The 23,376-nt window shown below is 41.4% G+C and overlaps 1 protein-coding gene across 6 annotated transcripts in view; it reads right to left on the bottom strand.

The window, feature by feature from the left end:
* SMAD2 (SMAD family member 2) overlaps window positions 1–22,986 on the bottom strand; it is a 49,740-nt gene extending 26,754 nt beyond the window's left edge. For 2 of the 6 annotated variants that reach the window (XM_040090181.2, XM_058424084.1), the window contains exons 1-3: window positions 22,856–22,967; window positions 22,422–22,533; window positions 11,720–12,008 (exon numbers count right to left, since the gene is read on the bottom strand). In XM_040090181.2, coding sequence (XP_039946115.1) covers window positions 11,720–11,952 — 233 coding nt within the window. In that variant the 5' untranslated portion in view covers window positions 11,953–12,008; window positions 22,422–22,533; window positions 22,856–22,967. Of the gene's footprint in view, window positions 1–11,719; window positions 12,009–22,421; window positions 22,534–22,855 lie in introns of all 6 variants that reach the window. The other 4 variants (XM_040090182.1, XM_040090184.1, XM_058424083.1 and 1 more) reach the window with 3 other exon arrangements.
* Between the last annotated feature and the right edge of the window lie 390 nt (window positions 22,987–23,376).

The following is a 23,376-nucleotide window of genomic DNA, read 5'->3' as shown; positions in this document are numbered from 1 at the left end:
AAGGTTTTCTAACAGCTGCTGTTTCACATCTCTAGAAACCTAAACTACTCTATCAGGCAGTGGGTTGAGATGACACCCAGTGCATTTTCACAGGTTAATGCTGTACCATTCTTTACAGACCTGCAAATCAGAAATATCCAAGGACAAAATACCTACTTACGATGACCTATCCTTCACAATATTGGCAGATATATCCACAACAAATTGGTTTGTTAACAGCAGACAAATCTCACAGAAGATCATACTTTCAACAGACATTAAAAAATGACCTTTATCTCAAGCTCTCTAACCACTATTAATCACTGTAGGTGTGGTGAAAGCTTTCCCCACAAGCTAACAGGTACAGCTACCAAGCAAGGGCCAAGCCAAGTTATTTCTCCCGAGTAGTCCATCATCCTCCAAGTGGGTGAGTGGCTGATGCTACCACTTGCATGGGCTGTTTTGCAACTGATGGCCAGCTGAGAAAACACCAGATGTTTTGATTAACCTTCTCAAATTACTGTGTATTTGATGCAGTGAAGGGGAGAGATCAGCCCTTCAAGCTATTTGCCCACAGTCCTCAAAACCTATGTTAACTTGGCAAAAAGTTTACACTTAGAACAACAGTTACAGGATCTTTGAATACCTCATTTCAAACTGAACTTTCCTCTGGGCAGCCCCTATGAATTATACACCCATCTCAAGCAACCCAAGAAGAAAAACAGAGGTTATGTGCTATGAAGCGCTCAATGCAGGGAGGCCACCACAATTCCTGCTGCAGCCCAAGCCATGCACACCTGGCAGAAAACCAGTGAAGGAGAGAATACACTGATCTTGATCCATATCCCAAAAACCAGACTGTCTTTATGAAAAATTAAAGAAACACCGACTATTATATAGCTAAATCATAAGTGTTTCCTATAAGGAATTTCAAATCAAGTAAAAAGTTTGAGACTTAGAGAAAGCTTCCCCAAGCAACACACTGAGGCAGAGAACTGAATGGTATTTGTGACATCACTGTTTGCCAAAAAATACAAAATTATGTCTGACAATGACATCACCAACACTGACAATGGCCATATTTCATGATGAAAATAAAGAAAATTCACAACTAGCAAGGAAGCCATAAAAAGCCTTGAAGAGTTGCACTGTTCAGATGGAGTAAAGCAGTATTTTTAAAATACACTTTGCATGTTTGCTTATATATTATACTACTTTATATGCTTTTGGTAAGGCAAAATCAAGAAGGTAATAGCCAAAGTGCCTCACTAGAAGCCACCACACTCCTCAGGCCCAGAAGAGAACATGGGACTCTACAGCAGATACTGTCATCAGAAAATTGGAATATGGAGGAGACAACTCTAGAATAAGAACCAAAGTCACTTCCTGAGCTTTGCTGATGAGAGCATAGGCAGGAAGGATGTGTTAAGACCTTGGCCAAGTCCTGAAGTCTTTGACATCTTGCTCATGATCCACGCCCAAACAAGCATCTGAAGACCGTGCCCACAAGTGCTCTTGCCTCACATCCAATTGCTTAATAGGTAAAACATTTTCCCAGGACATCCAACAGTTTCTTTTCCTCACTCCATCTACCAGAAGTCAGCCCTGATCTACCACCACCTGCCCTCTGCTGAAGTGGCAGCTGCCCTGCTCTCTTTCTGTCCTACGGCAACCAAAAAGATGAGAGTTTCAAAGGCTCAAGGAACATTAACATTTAAGTTAACAAGTACATGGATTTTGCTGGAAGGAAAGCCGCTTAAATCCTTCTTGGAATGTCTGTGGTTGTTAGCCAAAACATTGAGGGGTTCCCAGAGGATCAACAAACACATCAGCACTCAACTCCAGTAAAAAAAAAGTGAACAGAATTACAGTATTTTTTAAATGACTGCCATTAACGCAGCTTGCACTAGGCAGAGCCCTTCTGTTTTCCTCCTGTATTCATCTAGTTGAGGCATACAGTGGACAACAACTTTTTGGGTACTAACTGTGTTTAGGCAAGGCACCAATCTGCTAGGCAGGTACGTGGGACAAACTGAACATTCAAAATTAAAATGCAAAGGAACTGAAAAATCTTTTATGTTACTGGTTTTGTGGAATTCATGGGTATGGACACATTTGAATTCCTTTCCCTTTTATGGGTGTTAAGTTTATATTCAAATTCCCCCCGCTGTAGCAGAAGGGGATATTTATGACATAAAGAGAGTAAAGAATTATCAATGAGCTTGGGTGACTGGAGCTGCGCTGCTGCAGGTTTATGAAAACACTGCAAGGTTCAGAAGCCACTCCTGAAAAATGTAGTTGGAGTGCGTGAGATGAACATTTGAGTAGCAGATTAGAGACAAGACTGAGTCAACCACCTGAGTCAAAAACCATTTTCAAACACAACTTTCTGTGTCACAAAGTTGCAAGACTCCACATCAGTTGATACAAGCCTTTCTCTCTCTCAAACCTTCAAAACTACAGCATGAGTTGAAATTAAGTATCAGAGGAACTCAACTTGAAGCCTTCCACAAAACTAACGGGAAGTAAAGACCAGTTCTGGGAGGTAACTCATTAATTGAGCTCAACAGTAATTTTGAAATTTTGCATTTAAACAAAAGTCAGTATGCTTCATTTGCACCAGGCTTTTCTCTATCCAGTACTCAAGAAAAGAACAAACCAGAACACCAAAAACCTGGCCTGTTTACCTGTAATTATTTGCAAGGTGAAAGTTTTCAACTCTAGTTCTAAGACTTGCTAGTACATTTTGTAATGAAAAGTCACAGTTTGGAAGATCTTTTCTGCACAAACGCTGAAGTCAGATTACTATGTAGCACTTGTTCAAGGGGATTTCCCCAACTTCATTGTTCTTCTGCCAATTTTAAAGCATATGCAGCGAGATGTGAACTTACTTCAGCTCCCGATTGTTCTCTTGTATCCTGCCAGTCAGCTTCAAACAATGCAACATGACAGAAGCCAAAGAAAGCCGTTCATGATGAGACTATGGCATTGTACACAGTAAATTTTAGAAGCTTCCCACCAATCAGCAGTGCAACTGAGTCAGAATAAGTGGGAAAAAAAAAAAAAAAACCACCAAAAAAACCCCCAAGTGGTAAACAAGACATGGGAAATTACTTTTATTAAATTAGCAGGTGTACATTACAAGCGGGATTAAATCAGTAGGGAGCCTATTAACCAGCTATTTGTGTTCAAAGCTGCAGCAGTAAAGGAATTGCAGTATCTTGTTTAGCCTATAAATTCTCCCTGGGCTAACAGCCTGAGCTACATATTTGGGAAGTTTTTCCTGTAAAATTGGGTGGAGGCTGTCAAAAAACATTTACACTAGTAAAAACAGCACTCAGGTGTTCTGTTATAGTACCAAGAAAACTAAAATGACTGCTTCTATGGAAGAAGAATATGAGAAGAAGAATCTTCATCACACTGAATAACTGGCCAGCTATAAAGGCATGAGTTACCACAGCAAGTTCAGGAACAGTTTAGTATAGACTGGGGCTGGAAAAAGACTAATTTCTTTACTGGAGAAAAAAAATAACTATTTATGAGATAATTTGGGCTCAGTATTGACAATAAAGCACAGTCCACATATTTTTTTAGAGCGACTAATACATCTTCTTAATGGCAGCATGAACTGTCAAGATGCAGGTATTTACTCTTCCTAGTCAGACCTTTCTACCAGAACCTACTGTGCAGCTAAGTTGCTAAATTAAACACAAGTAGCCTCAGCATAAGTTGCTAACCTGACAATGAATTGCATATTTAAAAAAAAAAAAAAAAAAAAATCAAGCAAGCGTTAACACTTACTTTAACACTTATTTAACCATTCACATTTTCACGCCCAAATTTGCTTTCACATCGCTGATACTCCAACAGCAAAACCACTTTCAGCTTACTCCCTAAACAACTAATACACCTTATAGCAGTGAAGGTGACATTATTACAATCCTTAAAGAAAAAAAAAAAAAAAAAAAAAAAAATCTCCATTTCTAGAGCAAATTAAAAACTTCGGTTACCTGGGAAAAGGCAGCAAAACCAAGGCCAGAATCCACATTCCCCTAGCCTTTCTCCAGAATTCGAGTTAGTACACAATTAATGTCCTCAGAATTCAACATTTCTTCCTCCTGACTCGAGAGACAAGCTCCTTTGAACTATACAGCATTTTGCTACTTGCTAAGTATCCTGCACATTTGTATTTTTACACCTTGACCTAGCACAAATGACATGCCAATACTCTCTGCCTGGCACACCAGCTCTAACAAATTATGTGGGTAAGTCACGTGGCTTCCTGAATTGCACGAGCTTAAAACTGGCAGCCCTAAGTATCTTTGTTTAATACTCTAAGACTTCCTTTTTCAGGATGACATCATTATAAGAGGCTGTAACCTGAGCTATGTCTACACTAAAGCTTAACCTCAGCTACAGCAATTCAGGCCTTACCACCAGCCACAGCTGTGCCACAAAACAAGTTAACAGTTATGTTTTAGTATTTGCAATTAAACCTCACTCAATTACACTTGAACACAATTGCTATTCTTAATTTCAGTAAAAAGCTTGTCTCATTCCACCCCCTGCCATGGGCAGGGACACCTTCCACTATTCCAGGCTGCTCCAAGCCCTGTCCAACCTGGCCTGGGACACTGCCAGGGATCCAGGGGCAGCCACAGCTGCTCTGTGCAACCTGTGCCCAGAGCACCCCCACCCTCACAGGGAACAATTTCTTCCCAATATCCCATCTAACCCTGCCCTCTGGCAGCGGGAAGCCATTCCCCCTTGTCCTGTCACTGCAGGCCCTTGTCCAATGTCCCTCTCTTGCAGTCCATTTATAAGGTAACCAAAGGGGCTCTGAGACATCCCTGGAGAAAGACTATTCCAGTAGGAAGTGGCAGTAGAGGAAAACTAAGCTATTAGAGGGGAGGAAAAAAAAAAAAAAGGCATTACCTTGTGCTCATATTAATCCTGTGTCCTAATTCCACACAAGAAATATAGCAACATTATGAATCAAATAGGAGAAAATGAATAAAATTTGCTTTTAGACTATAATGTGGAAATTATATTGAAAGGGTTAATAAAAGAAGAAATAACAGTATTTAACACGACAACGTTACAAATACTGCCATATTAATTGCTAAACTCAAGTTTAGACATCAAGTTTCAGTTCAGGGGGACTTGAAGTCAAACCTCATTTGAATTTTTATTTCCCACTGTATGTCCATGAAGCATCTAAATGTGTTCTGCAGCCTAAAGTTTGTCATTTTACATAATTAGGGCAGCATCCTTTTGTCTATAACCACATTCTTCCATCTTTTACAGAGTACAATATTTAAGTTCTACCATAATAATGGGATTGCAGAGTATAAGGGCAGTTTGATCTTCCTGCTGCATCTTTCCAATGAACACATATGAAGAATTCACAGCACTAGATATCACAAGGAGGAGCAAAAGATTAAGAAGTTAATCTTGGCCAATACTCCCCAAAATCTCAGCTGTTTCTTGCCATACTTCCAGAAAAGATTTCTTTGGCTTTGTCCCAAAGAAATTTTTTAAATGAAATTCCAACAAGAGAAAAGCAGAGGGAAAGTCTGCTTCATCCTCAATAATGCTGTCATGAAAAAAGGGAGTCAGTTTATCAAGAACCAACTTTTGAGCATATAATTCCTGTAATCTCAGCAATAAAAATAGTACTTCAGCGAACTTCGAAGCATTGTCTTAAGTATGTATACATATTTTTGAAAGCTTAAGATGTTCAACTGCAGTTTTCATGCATTTAGAGAACTAATTTACATCTAACTGAACGCATCCAGACTGACAAACACTACATGGTTTGAGGACATTGATTATATATTAAACTGTGATTAAGAACACGAGTCCATCCCCAGCTTGAATAGTGAATTATTCCATCTCTGCTATAAGCTATCAGATAGTGCCAAGTTTGTTTCTGGGAAAACAGGCTTCACCTCTGCCTGGATTGCAACTTTATTTTAGGATTTACTGTGCCAACTCAAGTGCCTACTGCTGTCCTCTTCACTAACTTGCTCATAGCTTAGTAGATGTTGGGAACTCTCCTAGAACAGTTCCCAGAGAAACTTTCCCTGCTCCCCACTTCAACTGCTGAAATAATCCATGTCCTATGGCTTTAACCTGAGAAGGAACAAAGGAGTACCTGCACTGCTCTCCTCTGAAGTAACCTATTTTGGGGAAAGATATTAAAGCCCGAAAACAATCTGTTCTAGAAGCCATATCAGCTTGACAACTCTGATCTACTAGTGATCAAAAGCAATTCCCAAAACTAGGTTACTGCATGCAGCTATGTGATCACTTTCCTGACAAATATCCCCAAGAAATTCAAGAAAACCTGCTAACTGGTAGAAGAGGGTTTGGGTTGTCTTTTTTTTAATAAAAACTGTGCTCTTTACACCTGAATTTACTTTTTACTCAGTTACATGAAGAAAAAGGCATCAGAAAGGCATGATTTTAAAAGATTTGTTTGTTTTCAAACAGCAGTTCCAAGCCAGTTTCCCCATGTTTGAACAGGACATCTCTTTGCCCAGTGTACTCCTGCTGTTAACTCTTGCGATCAGCACCTGTAAGTTCCATGTTCAGAGGCTGAGAGTAACTAATAGAGAGAGACAACCTTCAGAAAACCATTCAACATGTGCCGTAAGCCACGCAAAGGCCCCTTGTCTTATTCACAGGGGTAACTCACTGCAGGGAATGAGGAAAGGGCTGCAGGGCAAGCAACCAAAGGAACAACATTAATACAACAGAGAAACACAGCTTCTTTAAAGGGTTTTGATTGCGCCAAACGGCCTTGTTTTCATGTGTTTGATAAATTTTCATCAGATTCTGCAGTTTTAAGTACTAAGACATTGCAGAATACATCAGAAATACAGCAAAATTAAGATATACTGCATTTATTTCCCGGATACTTTAAGCAAGCCTAAGAGGAGAAGTTGTGTCAACAGCTTTACTCACTTGGGCATCAAGAGAGCAGTCTTTCAGGCTCAGAAGAAATATGGATATTTATTTCACAAAAAAACCCTAACCAAACAACAACCAAACCCAAAAACATTACAGCCTTCAGATCCAATTAATGTATGCTACTGTGTTTCTACATTCTTTAGGAAAGAATATCAGAAAGATATTCTGATTGCAACGCTTAAATAACAACACCTTATTTCCCCAGAAGAACCAGGGTGTGACCAATTCCATGGAAGCAATTAAAAAATATCTGCCTTCACTATTGGATGAAGTGAAAGCCATACAAGTATCACTTTAAAATATTTTAAATATTACTACTTCATCCTAAAAAGCTCAAAGAAGCACCAATGTTAATGAATTTGATCAGTAAGATCAGTGCTTCCAACAAATCACTTAATTCGGCTGAAGCTGCCTGCTTCACATCCCCAACACCCCCTCACAATCTCCCACAACCCCAAAACCACGGAACTCATTGTAGGGTTTTTTCTCTGATTCTGAAGGGTACAAAAATTCAGAATTCAACTCATATTGGAAGCAGAAGCCAGGTGCTCCAAAAAATCTAACTGTGGACTGTAAATTCCAAAGATCATTTACATTCTCACTCTCTAAGTCAAAATTGGGAAGCTGCAGAAAAACAAGTAAAAATAAGCTTCTAAAAATCATGGCAGAGAGAAGCTCTCCTCATGTTAAACAAGAGGGACAGAGAGCACATAGAAGACCAGACAGCACCAAAACTCTAACGGCAAAGCAGGCTGAAAACCAAGAATTTGACAGGACTATTAGCCCTTCCTCTGCTCTGAAAGCAACTGCTGCATTTCACCTGAGACTCTGAGGCACCAGCACACCAGCAGAAAGTCTCTGAGATGATATTTCAGAAAGCTGGTTTTTAAACCTTAGTTCAGCCAAAAATCTGTCAGAGTGCTTTTCATCAGCAGTCAACATTGCTCTGCTTCTGTGATGCAATTTAATATAAAGCAGCAGTAAAATCTACCTCCTCTGTAGGAACTAAGGCTTCCAACTAAAGCTGAGATTCAAGAGTTAACTACAGCTCCACGTACAGTATCAAAAACAACTTTATATAATAACTGTAATTAACTACTGCTATCAATGACAACAAAAACTTGTCCAAATTCAAGCTTCCCCTCCCTTGTATGTTGCTTTTAAATTTATTTCCAATTTTGAAAATACAGGAACTACAACAGTCCAGGTCAGTACTATCCCAAACTTGACCCAACCAAACTCTTTTATATTAGTTATAAATTATAAGGCACTTTACAAAGCAACTGGTTTTTTGTCTCATTTAAAGGAAGCAAAAATGGGGCATGAAGTATATTTTAAGACAGAAAAACAGCTGATCACACCAAAATACTGGGATGCTGAAACTAGTTGTGTTTCCATACTTTGGATTCCAATTCTCTGTGATGTTACCACTGAAAAAAACCTTTTTAAATATCAAAGATAAGACTATCCATATGCCAGCTGATTATTCACTACATGGCATGGTTTGGTTTGTTAAATGCTTGGATTTCAGCCATCACTAGTTACAAAGCATTTACAGACTGAGTTGTGAGGAACTGAGTCTAGTGGAAGATGCCTCTGCACAAGGCCACGGCAGGGGAGTCGGAGCTGGATGATCTTTAAGGTTCCTTTCAACCCAAACTATTCTAGGATTCTGAGATTCAAAAGAATAATCCAGGCTGGGAAGGAAGAAACTGCTCCACTAGAAGAAGGATGCTCACACTGTTCCTGCCTGCATCTTCTGCCCGTGTCAAAACTGCATGAGAGAGCATGAAGACAAGTTCTTAAATGCCACCAAATCCACTATGTATTCTAGAAAAGTGAACTCACGCGCCAACATTTAGTTTCAGAACACATAGGGATTATGTGATTAGAATCCCACTGGCTTGCTGGGAGGGTTCAGCAAGATAACTACAAATTACTTAAAGGGCTAGTGTCAAAAGGACTTCTGTACTTATTTAGCCTCTGCTCTAGATTACTGACCCACTTATGAAGAGCTAAGCAGTCCTGCTGTGCAATGCCAACACCCACTCCATCTGTTTGCTTCTGCTTTCTCAGAACCTCCATTAGTCTCATAATAAGTTGTGTTAATTACCACATGAGCAGCTTTTGTGTCGTACACACAGGATCAGCCTCCCTTAGTGTGCAGTCACCTTGACAAACAGCACAGGAGCAGAAGAAACCTGATTCAGCATGATTATCAATGACACGGTAAGAAATGCAGATTTCTGAGTAGGTGATTTAATACAACTTTTGTTCAAGATGCATCGCAGTTTTGTGAAAAGTCTGCGGGAGTTTAGATGCTTCAGGTTTCAAAGATGAAAAAGTATACTAGAGTTAAACATTGTATCAAACCCTCTGGAAATTTCCCAGGAGACCAGAAATTTGTTAAACTGCAATTGAAACTTTCTTTGAGGGAATAATGTAACAGTGACAAACTGAAGCGTCCCACTACAGTTGTCAATATCTACACCGAATTAAAAAGCAGTAGTAAGTAAAACTAAAGCTAGCTAAAAAAAGCCCAACACACACAAAAAACCCTCCCCAGGCAGAACAACATTTGGAAAGCCAGCCCAGCTGTCACATCAGAACTGCATCTCAGCAGCTCGGCACCACAAACTTCCTGCTGACTAGTAAGGAAAAAAGTTTCAAATTCAGCATTTTATTATTTATCCCTGCTGATCTGCAGATCTTTAAGACATTCATTAAAGTGGGTCTCAAGCAGTGGTTTCATTAACTTACTAAATCCAATAACAGAATCTCCAAGAAGTCATTACAGTACTGAGTTGACATTTGTTATTTCTTGGGAACCCAGACTACTGCTGTCAAAGTGAAGTAATATCAACAATACAAAACCCAGCTATGAAATTCAAAAATTCTATATGGCACTGCTGGCAACCCTGATATCACCCTGCCCCTTAATGCCAAAAGCATTTTTCAGTTTAAAATTAAACCCTGTATAATAGCCAACACCACCTGAAGAACTCTTCCTGGCTTACTCCTAGGATACTCTAGAGGAGTAAAATCCAGGTCCAGTTCTTTTTACAGCTGAGTAGAGGACAGAGAACAACAAGAACTGCTGGTCACAGAATATCTGTATTCCATTTCAAAGAACTATTTATTATGTCTACTTTAGCACAACAGGTCATGCAAGCATACGCCAGTCTACTATGAGTATTGGAATATGTATTGGAATACTGTTTGTATCTTCCAACAAAATTCATTGTAGACATCTATTTTTCAGAAGGAGCAATATCTACTGCTCTAATGTCCATAAAGGAGAGCTGTATAAAATTCAAGAGCTCTAGAACCTAGATACACATTTTATATCTAGTGTGTTTAACTTCCGTCATATGAAAACATCTTCCAATTAAGCACTTCATCTTAGTCTCAGTAAAGACTTGCTAAATACATGGAGTCATCTCAAGAAATATATATCCTTAAGGGATCCAATCTTAGCCTGCTGATAATACACTAAGCCAAGAAAGTGCTGATGTCTTTTAATCAATTGTTTTCATCTGGCAAAAGAAAGAAAGCAGAAGGGAAAGCCAGAAATTTTGGGATATACTCTAGGGAAGAAAATACAAGCAGAGGGCAGCATTAGAAACAAAAGGTGAACAGAAAAGAGGGAAAGAAAAAAAAAAGGGAATTAAAATAAACCAGTCATTCATTCAGGGCATACTCATGACTTTCCCAGATAGCTGCGTCAAATCGAAAACAGAATGCTGAAGCCATCATCAGATAACAGCTACAACACATTTGATATATGGAATCATTAGCGACACCAGTCAAATCTAGTTGGCACTATGATTAATACAAAGTTTAAAAGTAGCTGGGATAAATGTGCTAATACAGAAATGAAGTTCATAAACCAGATGTAGTTCCTCTCCCCTACAAATAATTTTAGTGTCAAGTGACTGAACTGCCCAGAAAAGTGAGACCCTCTAACTTTTTCAGGGAAAAATACACCTGTGAAGTGATTTGAAACTTCTGTCATACACACTGAGCTCGCCCAGGCACCCCAGTAGGATTTCATGAATCAAGAGCAGACTGCAATGTACTTACAAACATAACCCTTGCTCTCGCACAGCAGTTGCTATGAATTAAGCTGGGAAAGTCAAAGGGGTAGAATGCAAGTTGTTTATCTAAATGTTTATACATATCAGCTGCAGAAGAGCAATTCTAGAAATACCCCAAGTTATTAAGCAAAAACCGTTTTCATTAAAAAATAACAATAGTTACAGTAAATAAACCGGTCTTCAGACAACCTGCCTCCAAGGATACAATCTCCCTTCAAAAGGGAAGATGGAGGCAGCTTGTACAATTTAAACTAGGAGATATAACTGAAAATAATTAGATTACTGAAGTGTTGACCAAGGAAAAACTAGTCTTTTGGTATTTTTTAAAGTGTTGGCTCAAGCACACCCCCCCTCCCCAAGTGCAGACAGGGTTATCAAATAAAAGCATAAGGCAGTGCTACAAACTAAGAGCAGTGTTAAACATCATCAGCATACACACAAACAGGACCCTACATATCAATGAAAACTGAAAAATAATGAAATTGTGGTTTCACAAAGCAAGTGATTCAGCTATAAGCAAGCACTGCATTAATCCAATACAGGTTTTCAGTAATTTTATAGAATCAAAAGCATGCAATTGTTTTTTTAGTCATGTTCACAGAAGGTCTGAGCATCCATTTAGTAATTTCCTAAGTGGCTGTAACAATTTCAAATACAACAGCACTTACCTTGGTATTGTCACACATTTTGTATTGCAGTTCTGAGTGGTAATTGCCTTCTCAAGCTCATCCAGCTGTCCTGTTTTCTTTAGCTTCTTCACCAAGCTTTTCACTGCTTTCTCACACCACTTTTCCTCTTGACCATTCTGCTCACCACCGCCAGCCCCTGCAGTGCCACCAGCGGATTTTTTCCACCCCAGAAGTCTCTTCACAACAGGTGGAGTGAATGGCAATATGGACATGACTTTCACCAGACAGGACACTCAGCAGACAACGGATTGGAGATTCTGTTTGATCCCTAAAAACACAAACCAAAACAAGAGACACGTTAGCACTGAGGTTTCACAAGATACAAATAGCTGTCTGCCTTAGGATTTTTCACTGCCAAATGCCACAGGAGACTGCATCCCCCCAAAAAAGACAGATAAATAGCTCGGAAGTAGTCTGTATATCATGTTTAGGTACTTCATCAATAAAGATCAAGTTTGCTGTAAACACTTCAACAGGTAACACAGACCAAGATTACTGCTGGAATAGAAAACGAATTTTTTCTCAAGTCTTTCCTGACTAAAGCAAACTTCAGCAAATACAGAAGGTAACTTGAGTATAGCTTTGTACCTAGGCTAGCTGGTTTTACTAATTTATTAATATTTTCCACAAGTGACTGACAAATTGCATACACATAGATGCACGTTCTGCCCATTTCTAAATTAATTTAGCAGGTGAAATTGTGCTTGGAAGGTGATTTAGTCATTATGGCTTGACAGAAACCTTCCAAGAGCCAACCGTTTCACAAACCTTCTCTCATTTAGTCATGTTTTAAATAACGACCCATTTTTTTTCCATGTGGGACACCAATTTCAAATTTCCCCTAAGTCTAGTAATAAGCCTATTCCCCTCTGAAATTCAGTGGCCCACGGATAACGAATCTCCTCAGCTGGCAGCCCTTAAAATCAAATCTTTCAAAATTCACTGAAGGAAAATCTTAGTTTACAGGCATCAGGGTAGTAGAACTGTCTGTTTTCAATTTTGATAGCCTTTCATTCAGTATAACTACCTGATCAGGATATTAATATAAAATTAAATATTAAAAAGGATGCTGAAACTGGAGCTATGTTTAGCATCCACTGCAGTACGCACTTCAAATAATTTAAAAGAGAAACGACAGCCACTTAGAAAAAAGCATCTTGCTTTCGCAGCTTCCATTAAGCTGGTTTTAGGCATTAAAATAAAATACCTGAAATCAACAGGCAGACAGCTGTTAGAAATTGCTCAAGGATGGTCCTATGGATGGAAGCACATCCTTGATTCAAAAATGATCCTATTTCCAGGCAACAAATGGGTATTTGAACTCCAGAGAGTTCCCATATTCCCAAGCTGTGTAAGTTAGTTCGGTCAGCTGAAAACACCTTGTTTTAGCTAAAAGCTAACACTACCTTCAGGCTACTTGATCTGAGAATTGAAGGCAGCTTACGTGCCTCTCCAAACTGCACAGGCACACTCCCCACGTCTCTCCAAAATACACCAACTTCATCTTACTGAAGTCTCCCACCAGCACAGCAGCGTGATTCGAGGTACTTCAGGCTACAGCATTTATGGCTAATTTATGCCTTGTCACATTTTTGCAGTTTCAGTGAGGGCCAAGTCAACAAACACTAGATTATATTCTGCAGGTAATTTAAGTCATAACTTTGCAACTTCCACAAAACAGAACAACATTCAGTAGGCATGACATTTCAGTTTCAAATAAATCACGCCTCCATAAACTGGCTTCTCAGGGCACCCAAAAATATGACTGAAGCAAGCAATGTGGTTTTCTGGGGTCAAGGAGACAGAGGTTCTAATTAACAGGGACCAAGATCAACACTGATAATTTCATGCAAGTAATTGAAAATACTCCATCCTAAATGACAAAATCACTGAGTGGTTTGGGAAGGGACTGCTCAAAATCATCTTGCTGCACCCTCTGCCATGGGCAGGGACATTTTCCACTATCCCAGGTTGCTCAGAGCTCCATCCAGCCTGGCCTGCAACAATTCCAGAGACAGGGCAGCCACAGCTTCTCCTGTGCCAGGACCCAACTACCTTCAGAGGCAAGAACTTCTTCCTTATAACCAATCCAGATCAACCCTCTCTCAGTTTTAAACTGCAGCACATTTTTTTTGTCAGTAGAGGCCCTGGTAAAAAGTTAAAGCATTTATTTTCACACAAGACTATAAAGAAAATTCCTTTTTCCAATAACATGAAACAGTTGAATTGTCCCCAACAGCTCCAGCTGCAGGTTTCACTGAGCATTGCATTGGAGGCCTGGCTACAGCAAACAAGAAAAATAAACTGAATAGACAACATTTTTTAATGAAACACTGACATGGACACTCAGGGTGCAGTATCATAAGGAATCAAGCCAACACAATTGCTTCTTCCTACAGGAAGCCCAGATGTCCCGCCTTTCTTTCCTGTGGCACCATCTACTCAGCACCAGTGCTAACGCTCTTCCACAAAAATTCAGCCAGGTAAGACTAAAAACCCATCAATTTTCCGGGTTTTTTGCCAAGTTAGTTCAAGCTAACAAGCTGCTCACACATTGTATTGATACACTGCAAGCAATGTCAGATGAATTACAGGAGTGTGGAAAGAGAACTCTAGCCCCAGACTTCAGCAGCAGCGCTAGTGTTGACTGCATAGCTAGAAATGTGCTTCACTTTAAATCATTTATTTTGGTGACAAAGCCAAATTAAGCAGCCTGACATGTTCTGAACCATTTGAGGGCCTTGCAGTGAGACACATTAGACCCCAAATGAGTACAGCAAGCAGCTCCAGAGATTAAATGGGCTGGCTTACATGGCCACCATTGGTTGAAGAAACACACTGTTTCTAAAACAGGGAGCCAAGAGTCACCGGGAGCTTTATAAAAATACTGCAGCCTTTGAGCAAGGCCAGCACTGGGTGCTTCAGAGGCACATGCAAGAAATTCAGGAAGACTGAACAAAAGGAGACAACCTCTTTGGCTTTTAAGACCCTGTTTCAAAGAGCAGCAATTGATGGTAGGTATAGCATCCGAACACTAAATTCAGTGCTGACAGATGTAGGCAATCAAGTACCACTATCATTGCTGATCCACACACCAATTCTTATCTGAGTATTTTCTGTTCTTTAGCTTCAAATTTGACACCTTTCAGTGCAACAGAATACTCCTTTGACTGTCAGCCTTATAAAACACAGACTTCAGAAAGGTCTCATTTACCACCAAGGTGGTAAACAGCCTCTTTCGGAGCTTATTCTTCCAGGCCCTCCAAACATTCTCAATGCTTTTATACAAATTTTCAGCTTTTTAATACTCCCAGTGATGAGGTGCTCAGTTTTGCAGTATTCTCTCCCCTAAGAATGACATATAATTTTCTGTATTCTCTGGTGGTTTGCCTTTTTTTTTTTTAACAAAGATTTGCCTTTCTGCTTCAAATGCACATTGAGTAACTTACTTAAGTCTTGGAGCACTACAGAATTTAGAAATTCCATACATTTCCATTTTTCTCTATACTTGAACACTCATATTATTTTGACAGACTCCGAGGAAAATAAATTTTTAAAAAAATCTCTTTTCACATTTCCAAAAGACCGTAGGCTCAGACCCAACTAATGAAAAATTTCCAGATACCACACCCAATTTTATACAGTTGTCTTACAGATGCGTGCTCTTACAGCTTCTGCAGAAGATGTCAGAAAGCACAAACTGATCTGTTAATTCCATAAAAATTAGCTGTAAAAAAACCCACCAAAACACCAAGAGACACATTTAAAGAGCCCTTTCTAGAAAAAATTATTTTTGCAGCTTAGCAGCTACTTAAACACAACATACATCACAGCTGCAGGCTAGGAGTCTGGGAGGCCTAAACTAACTTCCTTCTAGCTACTGTTCTGCCATGTCAGGGATTTGCCAGGAGTTATCAATAAGAATTTCAGTAAGTTATTCCAGTAGTGGCCCTGTATCTTTCAAAGGGTGAGCAGAGAGAATGTGACACAAGTAGGACAGGACTTCATTCAGCTTAATACTTCAGCCAATTGCGATGAGTACTCACACGAGAGTTTTACAGCCAGCTTAATTTATGAAAAAAAGTGGCTCTGCCCCAAGCCTAGAGAAGATAGTGCAAACTGCAAGGCACGAGTGGGCTGAATTATGAGCAATTTGGATAAATGGAGATTTTGCAATGAAAAAGCAGCAATGGTGCATCCAGCCTAGTGCTCCAATGGCTCATAAAGTGGCAAAAGCACATGCCACTCAAGGAAAGCATCTGAACCTGGCTGTTTTCTGTGGTCCACTCTCCTCATAATCCTCCAGCAATTCAAACTGTTACAAAGCAAAATTAAAGGCTACATTTCTACTGAGTCCTGTCAGAAGCCATTTACGGACTTGCTGTCCACAAATCCTTCTAGCCACCTTTTTGAATATGCCTTCACAACCTCTTGTGGCAGACTGCACTAGTATTTAACTGTCCACTGTTAAAAGAACTACTTTTAGTAATTTAATTTATTCCCTTCCTGGTTTCAGAAAGCCACTCTTGTTCTACCACCGCAAACTCTGCTGAAGAACTACTTGTAGTCACCTGGTCTGCAAGCTTCACAACCCTGTACACTGGAATCACATTCCTCCATCAAACGAGAGGGCTCTCAGCATCTAGTCACAAAGAAACTATCTGAACATGGCTCACAGAGTTTGGGATGCCCTGCTGGACAGATGCCAAGCCTGAAAGCTCTACTTCTTCAATTAAATTACAAGTACTTGAAGACACTGCATAAAGACTAATCTAAGGACCACAGGAAAAAAAAAATATATATCAGCCTAAGGTTATCTTTGCACTTATCCCTTTGGTCATATTATCCTAAAGCTCCCAACATTATAATTAAAATAAAAAGTACAAAGAAATTTACACCTCCTGAGGAGCTGGAGATAGAAGGCATGGTGCAGAACATCTGTCAGGAGCTCAATTAAAAATAAGGAGTCCTAGACCTGTGTTGGGTTCTAACTGTACCCGCCCAGATGGTATCAGAAACTCCTTGTTTATACCAGTGGGTTTAGGAGTCACTGCTAAAGCTCATTTTTGTCCAGCAAATCCCATTTCTATTCAGCAATTACAACTTTTACCTTTAAAGGGATACAGTAATAGAAGAAGCTTTGATCTAAAGAACAATAGCTGCATACACTGCCACAGCTGACACTTCCCCCTTCCTAAAAACATTCCTCTAGATTTTTGCCTGGTACACATTCTTCATCCACTTAAAAAAAGTGTTCTTACCCAAATGCACACAGAACACAGTCTTTATCAATGCTGCAAGAAAACATTTCCACATTGCTAAAATGGCCTCAGATTAAATAAATGCTGAATATGTAACACCCCCTCTTACTTGAAGTGGTTTTTTGTGACTCCCTGTAGTTTACAGCCAACCTCCTCAAAAAACGGAGTACTCACAGCCTTTGCTTTTAAAAGAAGCTCATATATGTTTCACCACCACTTACTCTTTGCACCAGGATCCCTTTGCTCTCTTCTGCTTAGACCCAATGGCATGGCCCAAATCTCATCTTTTTGTTTCCTTGCCTGTACTACTTCCAATATCCACTACAACACACCAAGATTCAGGGACTCTGTGAGTAACTGTAGGGAGATTTTCAAAATCCCTTTCCAAGCTCTAAGCTCAACTTTAGTGGAATTAGTAGTATCAAGTCAGTGGTGTGTTTTCCACAGCAGAAGACTTCTATTTCATCCCCTTCCATCCCAAGTCCACTTCTGGACTGTGCCTTAAAACTGCAGTTACAGATACTCAGGGAGTACTCGCTGTTAACCAGAAAGGTACAAAAGCTCCTCTAGATTGCTGGAACACAGTGAGCATGTGCTGTTACTCCCAACAGTTTAAGACTGGAAAAGCTACAAATTGCCTAACTTTGGTGGTATTTGTTTCATCTCTGCCCCCACAGCATATCTCTGCTCCCCGATGCACACATGTTTCTATAGTTGGTCAAACAGTGTCATAGTTGGCAACTTCTAAAGTCAAAGTTTGAGTCATGTCTGCTATTATTCCATTCTACTGTGGTTCTCTGGAACAAGTATTAAATATTAAGCTCATGATCCCAGCAATAACTAAGCACAAAAGATGAAGAAAACCTTAAGGGCAGCATGCTAGCAGACTAAAATCTTCAAGGGAAATTTTCCTTTCCCAAGTGTCTGGAACATACTATAAACACACTGGTGCTACCAAAAATATCGAGTGATTTCTGGCTAATTTATTCTAAAGCCTTATGCAACATATTTCATATCAGTCTGCTTATTCATCTTAAACTTGAAATAAAAGAAATCTGATCTCTCCTGGTTTTACTAGAAGTATTCTGACTTAGAAGAATTTCATTTGCAAGAGCTCTTCTGGAATAAAGAGGACAGAAGTTAAGCTCCTGAGGAAAGAAGATCGAGGAAAATAATTTGTGGTATTTGAGAGAAAGTCTACAAGCTCATTTCCTCCCTATTTTAGTCCCATTTTTGAGATTTTTTTAGAGGCAATGTTTTTTTCATTAATCCTGGAATCTGGACAAGATTCTTTTATCAATTTCACCAAGAGCACAATGTGCACCTGAATTCAGCATGAACTTCAAACTAAAGTCAGTCTTTTCCACTTTAGACAGAATACACTCTAACTTAAATCACTCACTGGAAAGGACAAGGGAAGTCTACTGTACCCACCACTCCTTCAAAAACTGCCTTTCCAGATTCCAGAAGGGCTAACTCTTTCATTTTCCAAACAGACACCTGGCTTTGTGATACCCTTCTGAAGAACCATCACCAAAAAACCTAAAGTGCTATGGTGCTCATTCTTACCTCCTCATACTCAGGTCAGAGTAGGGCAGCAGACCCTTACCGGGGTTCGGGTGTTAGGGTTTGGTTTTTCCTTTGGAAGGGGGGTTCAGCCCCACTGAACAATGCCCTCAGAGTCCAGTTTAGGTTTTCAGCCCATCAGCCCAGCAGGGAGGGTGGCTCTGGCGAGCTCCCATCCCAAGGAGCCAGCTCAGCTCAGAGACCAGAGCTCCGAGCAGCAAGACCAAGGTCCTGGCTCTCTTGACACAGGCTGATGAAGTTCAAGGCTGTGATGATGCCTGTGACCTTGGAGGGCAGGAGGAGCAAAGGGATTTCCTCCTCTGGGCCAGCTTTAGAGTGAGAAACTGAAACATGCCTATACAGGGACTCAATTTACACGTTCATTTTTAAGTTTACCATTGCAATGCATCTTGAAACTCTACAAAACCGTACTCACTGAAAACACAGTTACTCGCCTATTATGATTGTCTATCTTGCTAACTCCATGAAGTTTGCTTATTAATCAAATTAGAAAACTCAAATTTCTCATACATAGAACTAAACAAGCATGACCCTGACCTTAAAAAATCTTGGGAAGCTGGATTTTTCTTCAATTACTAAGGGCTACCTCAAATTGTAGCCAATGCAGTAATGAAAACATGTATTGCTATTAAAAAATCAGCACTCCATCTAACACATGCACTCATGGCATACTAAAATTCCCTCCAACAGGAGAAGGAAGAGTTGCTGCTCTTACTGACCTTTGACTAAACTACTGGAGGGCCCAGAGTATTTTAGCAATGCTCCTAAAATGCAGAAGAGGAAAACTGCTACAACTGAAGTTGGCCAATCCACCTGTCTTTACAAAGATGCAAAATTCTTTCAATTATTTTGTATTATAAACAACAGAGTACTCCTTCTTAAAACTCAAAAGACATTAACAGCCCCAGAAAAGCAGTGACTAAGCACTTCAAACCACAGCAGTTTATGCCCTTCTCACCTCACTAATTTTGACTAAAATTTTCCATGTGCAACAGGCAAGTGTCAGCTTCATTGTTTTAGAAAATAAATACTCCTGGGCTAAATTTGACAGGAATATTCACAGAGCTGCTATTAGTTACCTAGGTACCTGTTTCAGTTTATAGCTTAGCAGCTCCTCCACCTTGTTAAAGCCCAAACAACTGCATTTAACAATCAGTTAATGCAAGCTCGCTTTCAGTACAGGCCTAGTGCTCCCCAGACAAGCCAGCCCCCACCCCCTTGGTAAGCAGGCTTCCATTATGTTATGTATCTGATGTTAACCTTTTATTGCTCCAGGGTTTTAAACCAAGCTCAAGCCCCAGACTAATCTAATGGGAGATTCGGGAGCTCCTCTCCTGCTGTCTCTGCTTGGTCTTACTTCACACTGTGGCTGTCACACACGTAATCAGAGTAAAAAGTCACCTGGAACGAAGGCTACTGTTTGCCACGGAGTTTCTGTTACTGGAAGTAGAGAGGAATGTTTAGGAAGGTTTTCTGCAGTAGCCAATTTCTTCTAGCCCAGAGAATATTGAGCACAGGGCTGCCTGTTCTCTCCATTCTATTACAAAAACCTAATCCCATCGCATGACCTGCAGCAATTCAGTTTAACAAATCAACAATTACAAATATTTTGGCAAAGTAAGCTTAGGTATTGTTTGCCTCTCGGCACAGTTCACAACCAGTTTATGGCTTTATGATAAAAGTCATTAAATCCAATCTGAAAAGCAGAATTTACAGCTCACTTAGCAAGTCAGGCCCATAAATGGATGCTTTCAATTACAGGGCATTTACATGCACAACCATTAAGGCAGCATTGAATGCACTTGAAAACTCTGGAATACTTTTTATAATAATTAAAACTTTGCGTACTGTTCTTTATACAAACAAAACTTAGGAATTTGCTTCAGTCTCAAGCAGAGCTCAGATTCATTGTTACCCGGAACATACTACAAAGCCTGCTCTCCCAGTACTTTTGTGAGAAAGGGATTAGAAAGATGGAAACAAGGTTTGTTTTTCAAAGTTGCCCTCAGTAGCAGGGAGGGTTTTTTGAGCTCAAATAAACTCAGTTATATCAACTGGTGCTAAAACTTCTGAAAGATCAGGTGGAACAGGAAGATGAAGGACGACCCAGGGAGAGCCTTTCATTTGGAGATTTGCTGCACAATTCCAGCGTATTTGATTTTGTTGGTGAATCTAGCTGCTGGGTGGAAGGAAACAAGAAAACAGTTCAGAGACCAATTCTTTAACCTCATTTTTTCAATTGTCCTGTTTCTTTTACTGGTTAAACAGAACCTCGGGAAAGCTGATGAATTCCTCTCCAAGGTTCTGTCATGCATGTCCAGCCTCTTCAATAAAGAAAACTGGATCTTCAAACACTTACACTGCTTTTGGTGATTGTCAGTGTATATGACCCACACAACTGAAGAACAACAATCAGCTGCCAGGGTCCTCTTCCCAACACCCCAACGTGCAGTTCAACATATGCCCAGACTCATCTTTAAGTGGAAACCACCTCAAGCAAGACCCTCCCCTTCCACTTCTGAAAGGCATTTGTAACTAATGTTATCTTTCATCATGATAGTGCTAAGCAAAGGGGGGGAAGGGACTTCGCAAACACCTCCTTTACTCACACTCTCATCCCCCTCGAATTCACCGGGGCTTGTAAATGTTAGAAGTTTGAAGGCTGTGCCCCAGAACGAGCACACAAACAACCCGCTCACGCACCAACACCTTGACAAGGCACGAGAAAATCTAAACAAGCAACCTTGCCCTGTTGGCCTCTCACCTCAACCGGAGGGTGTTTCTTTTCCAAACTGGAGAACAGAGCAGCGACTAATCGGTCCCTCACTACAGAGTCCAGCCCCCACAGAAATAATGCCATGAATCAATCTGAAAGTACAGCTCTCCAGGCTAAGACAGAACGCTTGAGAAAAGGCAAACCTGCTGTTACCTGCGGTCTCCTTACAAGCTGCTATTATAAACCTCTCGCTGCCGATGGAATCTGACTCGTTTACACCGGTGGACTGTGATAGCACGAGCTCCACACACAGCGTACACAGGCTGCAGTTTTTTGGAGACAAACAAACTTTTTCCTAATGCTATACCGCTCGCTAGCATTTGAAAAGAGCACAAGACACGTGTTGGGTTTTTCTCAGTCAGAAACTGTGATGGACAACCAAAGAGGCACAAGACCAGCCTGCAGCCTGAATCCCAGCTGCTCAACAGCTCTCCACAATCATCACAAGAGCTCTTCACTCATTCACACGCTTTTTTTCCATTCTTTTATTTCCCCAGAGTGAAGACCGAAAGATCATGCTGTATTGCACTTCTCTTCCCCTCCACTCTCCACAAAAAGAAAAAAAAAAAAAACAAACCAAGCCCTACAAGCAGGAACTCCACAACTCTGCAGCAGCACCACCAACCACTTGCCCTTATCACTACACAGCTTTCCCCGTGCTCTTATCGAGATGGATGAGGCACCCACCAGGTTGTGTTTGTTTACAAACAACACCCAGTGATGGAGCTGCCACTGCTTCTCTGGGCAACCTCTGTCAGTCCCTCATTACCTTTGCAGGGAGGAATTTCTCTCCAGTATCCCACCTACCCCTGCCCTCTGACAACACACAGGTTGGTGCAGCATTTAAGGCGTGAATAAAACCAGTAATCTCAAGTCCCGTCTCACGCAGCCTGGGTGTATTTTACACCCGCGGCTCTGCAGATAAGGAGAGGGGACAGACAAAAGGATGAGATGAAGCCCCGCAATCCCAAACGCAAATTCCTAGCTCCAAACACAACTGCCTCACCCCACACCGATCCCAACTTTCTCCTCCAAAACTCCAGGGAGTTTCGCACACCTAACCCCGACTGCACATCCAGGAGGCACATGGGGGTGGTCCTGTGCAGCGCTAAGAGCTGGACGCGATGATCCTCGCGGGTCCCTTCCAGCTCGGGATATTCTGCGGACGCCTGCAAGGAAAACACACCGGGCACGGAGGGAGGGAGCGGGGGAGAGAAGGAGCAGCACAACTTCTTTATTCCCCCTCCCCTCACCCACACATACACACGGGCGGCACAGCGCGGCCCACCCACCACAGCCCAGGTGTAATGCCGGCGGGAACAGGATAACCCAGCCCGGGTCCCACCACAACAAAAAGGGCGAGGACGTAGGGAGGCGCCCCCGGCCCCGCCGGGACCAGGCCCGGACGGTTCTTCACGGCCCGCGCAGCGCCAGCGAGGCGACCCTGCCCATGGGGAAGAGACCGCGGACCCGGCACCCATCAGCACCTACCGGGAACCACCCGGATCCGCCGAGAGCCACCGCTCCTTCCTCCCCTTCTTCCTCCTCTCCCCTTCCTTATGCTCCTCCGTCTCCCCGAGTGCTGTGCGGCCGCCGCCTCTTCCCTCAGCGTTACCTCCTCTGAGGGCCCGCCCCCGAGCCGCCACGCCCCCGCCGCTGGGCGGGGAAGACCCCCATTGGCCACATTCATCGTCTCTTTATTGAACCGCACTACAATTGGTCCTAGAGTCTAATTGGCAGTTAGAACCGCCAATAGAGTGCCGGCAGTATTAAAAAAAATAGACAAGGGAAGGGTGGGTGGGAGAAACAGGCGCGAGGCGAAGGGAGGCGGGTCGAGGTCGCAGCGTTCATTGGCTGAATCGGCTGTCAGTCACGGCCCGCGCGCCCGCCGCGGGAGGTTGATCGGGGCCCATCGGAGGTTTGGCTGAGCTGCAGCAGCGCAGCCGCACTGCGGTGCCGCGCGGGGCTCGGTATCCTTCCGCGCGAGCACGGTGCGAGGCGAGAAAAAGTGC

The sequence above is a fragment of the Hirundo rustica genome, chromosome Z (assembly GCF_015227805.2).
Source record: "Hirundo rustica isolate bHirRus1 chromosome Z, bHirRus1.pri.v3, whole genome shotgun sequence".
Lineage (NCBI taxonomy): Eukaryota > Metazoa > Chordata > Aves > Passeriformes > Hirundinidae > Hirundo > Hirundo rustica.
This window is presented reverse-complemented; position numbering and strand designations above follow the sequence as displayed.